At 34.3% G+C, this 11,459-nt stretch overlaps 1 protein-coding gene across 1 annotated transcript; it reads left to right on the forward strand.

The window, feature by feature from the left end:
- The first annotated feature begins 2,090 nt into the window (after positions 1-2,090).
- Positions 2,091-5,219, forward strand: LOC140044349 (alpha-2,8-sialyltransferase 8B-like). The gene is made up of 4 exons (XM_072088828.1): positions 2,091-2,186; positions 2,726-2,820; positions 3,602-4,102; positions 4,564-5,219. The coding sequence occupies exons 1-4, from the start codon at positions 2,091-2,093 to the stop codon at positions 4,817-4,819; spliced, it is 948 nt and encodes a 315-aa protein (XP_071944929.1). The 3' UTR covers positions 4,820-5,219.
- The last annotated feature ends 6,240 nt before the right edge of the window (positions 5,220-11,459 follow it).

Raw genomic sequence — 11,459 nt, forward strand, 5'->3', positions numbered from 1 at the left:
ATTAAAATAATAAAGGCAAATTATTACAAATGAAATGATGAACGAGTCTCTGAAAGTTTGTGTCAAAAACACACAGAGAGCCATATACTGTATAAAAAGAGGGGTGAATTTGTGTGTTTTTTGTATTGGTTCATGCTTTGATATATCCTGACTTGCATGTAGGCCCTAGCATTTATTCTTTTGTTATTATAGACACAATATATATATGTTACCAAATTAATACCATTAATAACTTTATTTACTAAAATAAAAACGGAATCTAAGCGTTATTTCATTGACAACAAAATCTAAAAATAATGCATGGAACTACAGGAAAACGCTATACAAAAGAGACGCGCGCGCCCTCAGCGTGCGAATTCTTTGACACAAAAATGGCTTCTAATTTTCAATGTCGTAACTCTTTATATATAATTATGGCTCTGGGTCTGTAATAGTCAGAGCGCCACCAGCGTCGTTTGCTTGACTCACTTCTGGAACCAAAGCGATGGCTCAGTATGATCATCATACTACTGTGTTCACACGACACACAGAGTTACGAGTGCATAGAACAGTGCCAAGCTGATCTACATCATATCCTAGTTAAAAAACGAAGGGGAAATTTACAATTTTGGTGGTAATGATGGCGGTCAAGAAGAAGTGTTTATGTGCGTTTATTGTCAGTCCAGTATGTATGTACATTTACTTGTATTCACCATTCACTACTACCATGTATGTTGCAAGTATGTCCTATTCAGACAACTTCACTCAAAAGTAAGTAGGTCTATGTTGTACTTTAAACTCTAGAGGAGCTGGGGTATCATGCACCAGTAGTGCTTTAAGCGTGGTTCCTCCCCACTAGAACGCAACGCAGCGACGTATCGACGCAAAGTGCTGTATTGCGTAATCACAAGTGGGAACCGACGACGACGCAATATAGTGCTGCAAACATCGTAGATTTTATTTCAGGCAGGCAGGGGCAAACGCAATGATTGGAAGGGCATTTTCTTACGTTGTGTCGTGCGTTACGTTGCGTCGCTAGTGGGAACCAAGCTTTATAGTGTGAATGGCCCTGCTCAAGTTAAGTTTTGTTCCCACTACAGGACATAGCGCAAGGACGTAAACCGCAACGCAAGTTACCAATTGACAAGCAATACTTCGAATAATCCATCGCTTTTGATTTGTCGTTTGTTTGATAGATATTCAAATATTCAACTCCCAAATATTTTCAAACAATTCTTCATAAAAAAAAGTAATGAATTTCACAACGCCAACAAATACGCCACAATAAATTCAAACCATAACACAGTCCGGAATTCTTTAAGATATCCTGGTCCTTTAAGTCATTTCCTTACTAAATTCTAATAACTTAAATTCAAGTCCAATCAAAATATTTCCTCTTATCACAGTACAGATCTCATTAATTTTGTTCTCTTACTGCAAATAAATATGATACAGTAATCTTTACGTTTGTCCTCTTGCTGCTGTGTTTGTGTTGTCCTGTAACATAATTGTGTAATTTTTTTAAATTTTTTTTTTTACAAATATTTTTATATTACTACTACTACTTGTCTGATCTTACTTACATAAATTTATGAATTGCTTATTTTTATTTGATACTTTTATTATTTGTAGTTATTTTGTTCTGGTGAAACCAGGCTTAAAGCTTCATTGAGCTTATTTGATCTTGTCCAGGCTTTGCATTTTTTATTTACTTTAAATTAATCTGTAACAACTTATCAAGTGTGACGAAATAAAACGAATAAATGAATGAAATTGGAAATTTTAGGCAATTGATTAGAACATTGGCTTGAGGCAGACCGTTTAACCAGGGAAGAGTAAATAATGTTTAACACGTTTTTCAGGGCTTCTTAAAGCGTGGTTCCCACTAAAACGCAACGCAGCGACGTATTGACGCAAAGTGATGTATTGCGTAATCACAAGTGGGAACCGATGACGCAACAGTGCTGCAAAAAGCGCGCAAACGCAATTATTGGAAGGGTATTTTCTTACGTTGCGTAGGTTGCGTTACGTTGCGTCGCTAGTGGGAACCAAGTTTTACTTGGTGGTATGATCACTGATTTTTGGAGAAAAGATTAAATCTAGCGTCAAACATGTGGAATGATCCCCCTCAGAATTCTGATACGTTCAAGACTGAGAAAGGGCAACACGGTATTGCGATGGACCAGATTGAATATTTCATATGTGGGGTATATGACGCTAGTTTTTTTCACCAAAAAGAAAGGAGGGCTGGTTTAAAATGTTCAAAGTATTTGGAATTTTAAATTAAGATACAAACAGTTAATAATAAAAAGAATGATTTCCCTCTTATTTTGTTGACATTATTGCTGTAGTGGTGATACCAATACAATGTCAAAACGCGGTAAAATAAGTCCAGATCTATTATTTTTAAATAACTCTTAAAGTATTGAGTTAAATGCATTTATTTCTATTAAACATGAATAGAAAATAGTACATCTGCATCATTTGCCATTATTTTCGTGCTTCTAGGATGTACGGTTTAGGAATCAGACGTTATCTGAGGTCAAATGTCACATTTTAAATGGCCGATTTTTTTATACGAGTTGCCATACCAAATGTTGTGCTTCTAAACCACTTACGCTACAAGCTCGATATTCGTTTATTTATTTTTTTTGAAAAAATATAACTTTTACGAAATATAACCTTTTACGTCATTTATTTAGGGTTTTTTTTAATATCGATTTTTAGATTACTTGCAAATGTAAAGGTGATGAAGCCTGCGAGAAATTCGTTACAAAGCATCATCGATATTCGACAACTCTTAGATAGACACATTAACGAAACAGCGGCAAATACAACAAGGTAAACTTGCCTGAATATTTTTTTATTTTTATTTTATTTTATGTCTTATGATTACCAATAGTAGATTAATCACTGTCCTATCAGATAGGTGGTAATCCCTCTGTTTATAGTCCTTATCCGAGAAGACTTGTTCCATCACCAGAACTAGGAGCGAGTCGGTCTCGAACCCTTGCCGATGTTTAGGTACGGTCTTAACCGCTCGCTCGGTTACCGCCTTAACCGCTCGGCCATTTAACTCGCTCAAGAATAATAGTTACAGACAGACAGACCGACAGACCAGCTCCCCGTACCGTTTTCTATGATAGCATTTGATTTGAAGTAAAATTACTCTTCTCCATCAGTATTGTCTAAATTCTACAGTTTTTCAGAAACTGAATTCGTAAGCAAATCCTGATTGCGGTGTGTGGGGATTGCCACCGCGTTGAGGAGCAACATTTCGTTAGTTCATACTATAGCTATATTTGTACTATATCTATATTCGTACTATAGCTATATTCATACTATAGCTATATTCGTACTATATCTATACTCGTACTATAGCTATATTCGTACTATATCTATATTCGTACTATAGCTATATTCGTACTATAGCTATATTCGTACTATATCTATACTCGTACTATAGCTATATTCGTACTATAGCTATATTCGTACTATAGCTATACTCGTACTATAGCTATATTCGTACTATAGCTATATTCGTACTATAGCTATATTTGTACTATAGCTATATTTGCACTATAGCTCGCATATATTATAATTATAGCTTTCTTTTCTGCAGAAACACTTTGAATGAGTTTTCGCCGATTAGATTGCTCCGTGTCTATCCTAACGATCAGATATCAAACCAAACTTACACCGAAACAGCTCAAGCCAATGGGGAACCATGGATAAAACCTGCGAACACGTGCGCTGTCATCGGAAACTCTGGAATCCTGCAGGGGAGTAATTGCGGATTGGAAATTGATGCGCATGATTACGTGTTTCGTTCAAATATGGCGCCACTGGAAGGTTTCGAGAAAGATGTTGGAACAAGAACAAAATTAGTGACAATAAACAATGAAGAGGGAAGACATTACGACTGGTGCTCACATAATAAAAATGATAGCTGTTACCAAACGACGTATCGCTATCTGAACAATTTGAATAATTCCACTATTATATGGTTGACAAAAGCAAGCGGTTATTATCTCAAGATGAGTATGGTCAATACTCTACGACTGTTTAAACCAAACATTGTATTAGCACGACCAAAAAGACTACTGAGCAAATATGTTAGAAGGTAAAGATCTATCTATACAAAATTATAATAGCACTAAGCCGAAAACAATGTGTTTCTCTATCTCCTTAACCGGATACTAGCGCCGTTCTTTTATTCATCTATTTTAGAACCGCAAATTTGTACGAAAAATGTATCCATTGGACGGGTACCTACTAGTATCATTTAATTTAAAAAGTAGGCCTAGGAAATACCCAATGGCTCAAATGTACATCGAGCGGTCCGGCTGGTTTGTTGTCCTCAAGCTTTCCAATTTGGTAGTAGACCGTGTTTTTTTTTCATATGAGCTATGACCATTGTTTTAAAGTTGTCTAGACACGATCGTGACGACTCGACTGGAAAACATGGGTAGGCCTACACCACATATTCGGGTTGATATTTATTATAATTTTCACATTCATGCATTGTTTGGTATGCTCTTTTAGTTAAAATAATCACTACATATACATTTGTTTTCTTTCTAGGAGGTGGAATATTAGTAAGCCATCGTCGGGCCTTTACGTATTTTCGCTCGCTGGAAATATGTGTAGTAAAGTATCATTGTATGGATTTTACCCTTTCAATCAAACAGCCGAAGGGAAACCCGTCACATACCATTATTACGGAAACGCATCTTTTCATAATGGTCACAATATACCAGAGGAATTTAAACTTTTAAAACAGCTGAATGCGTCTGGTGTTATTAGGTTGGTTACATCGCCTTGTAGGCCTACATCATAACATGTTGGTGTAAGGTCTGAGTGATGGCTACTGCTTTTTGTGTTTTTCCGCTCGACTAGGACGTCTTTATTTGTATGGCGTGCATCGACGTCAAATTGTATATTCAAGTTGTATACAGCTCCACGTATATAGGCCTACTATTTTTTTAAATCTTAATATGTATTATCCGCTGTTATTGGTATGGAGGAAATTAAAATGAATAAATAATTAAAGCAAATCAATAATTGAGTTGATTACACGGACCGTCCATTAGTTTATTACTTTGTTTGCTCGTGGGAGAAGTCTACCAAACCAACTAAACCATCATGCTCCCCTGCTGGGATAAAGTTGTTTTCACATTTTTTAAATTCGCACTTATTACCCGTCTAAAGCTGTGTCTACACTATCAAACCATGGAGAAATTTTCTCCATGAACAAACTTTATGCGACAAAAAATGTGATGTGCCCATATGGATATGATGTCACAGTACTGCCATATTTAAGCATATCACTACCATATTTAAGCATATCACTACCATATTTAAGCATATCACTACCATTATTTGGGCACATCACACTTTTTTTGTCAAACTAGTTTACTAAACACATCAGAGTACCCTTGTGTCCCTGTTTTAAATCTGGCACATTCTGACAATTTTTCATTTATCAAATCTATTATTTTAGACCCAAATACTGTGTCGCATAACATATTCTGCTGATCATGGAATTTGTGTGACAACAGTATAAATCTGTTTTAAGTTTATTTACGACGATATACCCACGGTAGTACACAACAATGTAAATTATTATTATTTATCATTTATAAACTATTTTTAAATATGTATACACTGTCTGATTTTCTGGGTTTTTTTTATATAAGATGAAATAAAAAAATTAAATACTGTACATAAATACATGTGTTGATAATATAAATTTCAACCCGACAAGGGCTGTTCTAAAGAGATAAGAAAAACGCTAAACCTTGATGTTGAAATTAGGACTGTACCTGCAGTACTGTGTGAATGAGTAGTTAATATTTGTATAAAAATGTTATTTTGTTTAGGAAATGTAGCTACTTAAAGGAAAGCAAATTATTTTTGGGTAAAGTGAAAGAAGTTTAGATATGAATGTAATTTTTTTTAGGCCTATATCAATTTAATTTAGGTAAAATATTGTATCTGGGAAAAACTCAATAGGGCCTAAATAATTTAATATATGCCGACATGCACCGTTAAACCTTGATACAATTTCCTTAGGCCGTAACAGTAACAATAACCGAAATACTCTGGCATTGTGATTTATGCTACGCTTTTAAGCGTTTCATTGTTGGTGTATTAGGGCTGTATGATGATGCTAAACCTTTATCTGGCAATGGTGAACTGTGATTGCACCTGAAGACTAGTTATATATTTGAAAGTTAAGTTGAAAATATTGTTGGGTTACCAGATTAAGCAAAAAGTTAAATCGATAAAGTAAAACAGAAAAGTACAAAGCTTGAAAACACAATTCCTTCGTCAGAGCGAAAGACGTTGGTCTACGTGCGTGTGTAAGGATCATTACATAATATTGGCATAAATACGTCTTAGTAAATAAAGGTATTATTGTTTATGAAATGTAGAGGGGCCTACTTGGAGCTAAATAAATTTTTTGTGAAAAGAAGTTTCGATTAAAATGTAATTTTGTTTATATCAATTTAATTTATGTAAAATATCTAGAAATTTAAACAAAATAAATAATATAGGACCTACCTAATTTAATACACCGTTAAACCTAGCTCAATTTCCTCCATTTTAAATGCATTAAAGATGTATTGTTTCCCCCTGACAAAATAATTCTTAAAATGTTTTTTTTAATACGCCATTTTAATGTCGTACCCTAATAGTTATCCACTTTGATAAAAAAAATGGATCGAAAAAAAAATGTATTTACCTAAAAAACTGTAATTTAAAGCAAAAAATAGTCAAAAATGGCTGCCAGTCGATGGGTTTTTGGTTGAATTTAACCAAGTATTGCCTATAGAGGGGCAAATATTTGGAACCGTTTACCTGAAAACATAAAGTGTGAAACTAAAATCGGAAAATTTAAAAAGAAAATACAACAACTATTAATAAATAAATACTCACTCATGTAGAGTGCACTTTTGTTACTTTTACTTTTTATTTCTATTTGTACTTGTATTGTTTCATTTGCTAATTAGATATCTGTATTATAGGGTAATGCGTTTAAGAGCTTCGGCTCGTTGCATAACCCGTTTTGTATCAAATACGTTTTCCGTTCATTATGATTTAGATTAAACTTATAGAAATATTCTTGTAAAAGAAATACTGTGTATATATATTTTGTTGATACAAATAAATGGTACGTATAGTACCGCGAATGATGATGATTTATTTGGTCATTTTATAAGTGAAACATTAATTTTTATTTTTTTTTTTTTAACGGAACAGAATAACATATTCAATGTCTGATTTATTAATCTTTACTTTTCATGTTTTTGGGGGACAATACATCTTTAAACCGAAATCATCCGGCATTGCTATTACCAAGCTTTAAAGTGTATTCATTGTTGGTGCATTCATGGGAAATATCCAAGTTTGACCATGCATGGATTAATTCATTGTTTGACAAAAAGATTCTTTTATTTTGCATTTCCATGGCAGAGGTCACTACGTAAAAATGGGGTTGGTCGCATGAGAGAATGACAAAAGAGTATAAAGTAAACATCATAAAAATTCAAGAAAATAATATGGAAGGCAATCGCCGCCAAAAATGCAATTAAAAACACAACTTATTCGCGGAAATATACAACGTCATACGCGCAGAAACAACGAACATTAAGCTTGGTTCCCACTAGCGACGTAACGCAACGCAACCTACGTAAGAACATGTCTTTCCAATACATGTTTGGTCCCGCCTGCGACTGTTTGGGTCGTCGGTTCCCACTTGTCGCAATACAGTACTTTTGTGATTACGCGTTGCAATACAGTACTTTGTGCGTCGCTGCGTTACGTCGCTAGTGGCAATCACGCTTCAATACGTCGCTGCGTTGCGTTACGTCGCTAGTGGCAATCACGCTTCAATATGTATGTCGTTGCGTTGCGTTGTTTGTGAGAACCACGCTTTACTCGCGTAGAAAAACGTAAAGCGGTAAAGCAGAAACGTAAAACGTACTCGCAGAAACGTACAACGTACACGCAGAAACGTACATCGTACCAAAGAATATATATCACAAGAATGAGTAATCCGCGATTTTCCCTGTAACAGTAATATTGTCCATGTGGTAGGGCGCCGCCATAAGTGTGGATATATCTGGGATGTATACAACTTTTTGTGACGGTTTCACTAATCAAAGGCTGGACCACCGGTAGTATTTTCATGATAAAAAATGTTATCAACTACATGCCAACATCATGTTAAATACTATTTGGATATTTAATTGTTCGTTTTATGCAATTTATTTAGTAAAAACTGCCGTATAAACAGTTTGCTTTATCAACCGGGCGCTACGATAGCGTGACCGGGCGTGTTGGTGTTTACGCGTTTTCACGAAGGATAGTTTAATAATATTCCTATATTTAACTTGTTTCTGGTAAAACAAATAAATGTTAACGACATTTAACATTTTGTCCTATTAATAACATGTATTTTATACTAATTTATATCATAAAAACAATACTTAATTTACCGGGCGTAGAGTAGTACACGGCAATGGTAAAGAATAGGCCGTGCTGAGTAACGATTCGTTGATTTTTGGTGTTGCTGTGGTTAGGCCTTTTTTGTGAACTAACTTAGCATGTTAGTAAATAATTGTCTGTAAAAGTGAATGTACACTAGTTTGTTAATAAATATGTATTATAAAATAGTTTGCAATTGCAAAAACTATCATCATAATTCTATTTAATGTGACATGTATAATATCTATTAAATCAAGTAAAAAAAAAACATTTATTTGTTCAACAATGGCATTATATACAGTATAATATATATAGATGTGTACATAAATGAAAACATTAGTAATAATAATTTGGGGTCTTCTCTAGAAGAAATCAAGTTTCTTGTCTCGAGAAAGACCCCAGAAACAATACACATACGTCATTTAAACTAATACAATTTACTACATAAAATAATAAATAAAAACGATGAAATAAAAATAGATACTTTCAGTGTACTACAATCATAATAATATTAAAATTAGTATAAAGAAATAAGATATTTTTTAAAATTGTTACGAAAAGTATAAAGAGATTTAAAATGCTTTAGTTTGTCATCAAGATCATTCCAGATTCGCGGTCCTGAAACAGAAATAAAATATTCGGAAATTTTCAGTCTAAAAGGAGGTACATCAAGATACTGAAATTTATTGTCGATACGTAAATTGTACTTGTGTGATTTTGTATGATGACTTAATAGATTAGACATTGTCACAGGGAGTTTGGTATTAAAGAATTGAAAAATAAAGGAAGCAATTTGTGTTGTAAATAGATCATGTAGACTAAGGATATTGAGTTTTTTAAGTAAAGGTTGGGAAGGGGCGAGATAGTGAGAGAAAGTAATAATACGGGCAGCACGTTTAATTTGTTTATTAAGTTTTTCTAAATTTGATGGGTAGTCGGCTGCCCAAATAATGTTGCAATAAAGAAGATGAGGTTGTATAAGGGTGTTATATAACAAGAGTAAGATATGTTGTGGAAAAAAATGTCTTAATTTACAAAGGATGCCAATTACTTTAGATATCTTTTTAGATACATACGCTTATTTAGTATGTATACATCCGCTTTATGAGGGCGGGCATCACTCACTGGAGCTCTCTCTTACAAATTTCTCATGCAAAAATCGCGGAATACTCATTCTTGTGATATATATATTCTTTGATCGTACTCACAGAAACATACAGCGTACTCGCAGAAACGTACGACGTACTCGCAGTACAACGTACACGCAGAAACGTACAACGTACACGCAGAAACGTAAAATGTACTCGCAAAAACGTACAGCGTACTCGCAGAATCATACAACGTACTCGCCGAAACGTACAGCTTACTCGCAAAAACGTACAACGTAGGCCTACTTGCAGAAACGTAGGCCTACTTGCAGAAACGTACAACGTACTCGCAGAATCATACAACCTACTCGCAGAATCGTACAGCGTACTCGCAGAAACGTACTGCGTACTCGCAGAAACGTACAGCGTACTCGCAGAAACTCGCAGGCAAGACTTTGGGCTTTAAAGGATGCCAGGTACGGGCAAAAAATTCTATTGATCATACTAATAATTATCGATTATAATAATATATTATGTTTCATCATTTTGGCGATTTTCATTGTGCCGCACGATTTTGTTGAAACAAGCACGAATGTGCAATACTCGGGGTACAGCGAAAGAAGCTGTAATGACGTAACTACATAACTACATAGCGCTGTGGTGTGTGTCACACATTGTGGCTTCCTAATTAAACAAATTAATTAACAAAAAAGCACGAATGTGCAATACTCGGGGTACAGAGAAAGAAGCTGTATACAGCAGACGTATACAGTTAAAGTTAAAGAAAAATAGGTTTCGCCAGGGCTCTAACCGGGACCTTCTGCGTGTTAAGCAGACTTGACAATCACTACACTACTACGAAACCCACTTACACTAAAAATGTGGGTTACAGAAAGTTTTTTAATCCATTTAAATTACAAATAAATATGGTAATAAGCACAAAGAAAAATAAATGTGTAAAAGTGATAATTACCGATTACACAAAATAAGTATTTAAAAAAATAATAAAAATAAGATATACTGTGTATAATTATCATATTGCGTATACAGTACTTTTCACCATAAAGTTTTAAAAAAAAGGTTTCGTCCGGGCTCGAACCAGGTACCATCTGCGTGTTAAGCAAACGTGATAACCACTACGCCAAGAAGCCGCATATAACCATATAACTACATAACGCTGTGGTGTGTGTCACACATTGTGGCTTCTTAATTAACAAAAAATTAAAAATCCGGCTCTATAGCTTTGAGGACATGTCCCTGTAGTATATTCATGCCAAATCCCAGCTCAATACTACAACTAATAATGGAGGAGTAGTACTTTAAAAATCGCACTTTTTACTCAATAGTGTCCAGATGGAGCTGAGGAGGAGAAAATGAGTAAGTCCTAGACTCGGGTACCCCGAGTAAAAAAGGATTGTCCTAGGATAGTTCAAACATGGAGTTATAAATTCAAATTACACAGTAAAATCCCTATTCTTTTGTACACAAATGCTGTAAATAGATACTGCAGTTCTAAACAATTACTGTGTAAAAAATATTATCAGATGACTAAAATATAGGTAAAATAACTTAAATTTTACGTTTCTTTGCGTTTTTATTCAACTTCATAGTATTTTTTTATTATCATGCTAGGCCTCAGCGAAATTATTAACTTTATACCCACCAACTTTTTTTCACTTTCTAGGGAGTCACCAAATAATGGTATCACATTGAGTAAACTACCTAACTACTTATAAAGTCTGTCTGGCTTTTAGAGCAGAATTTTTCTAAATATTATTTTATTTATTTTCTTCGTGATTTCTGTTGCACATATTTGTTTTATGTACATTTAACCATATCCTGATGATGATATAAAAATAATATTTTTATACCTCCTGATGATTATTTAACCAGATATAT

The sequence above is a fragment of the Antedon mediterranea genome, chromosome 3 (assembly GCF_964355755.1).
Source record: "Antedon mediterranea chromosome 3, ecAntMedi1.1, whole genome shotgun sequence".
Lineage (NCBI taxonomy): Eukaryota > Metazoa > Echinodermata > Crinoidea > Comatulida > Antedonidae > Antedon > Antedon mediterranea.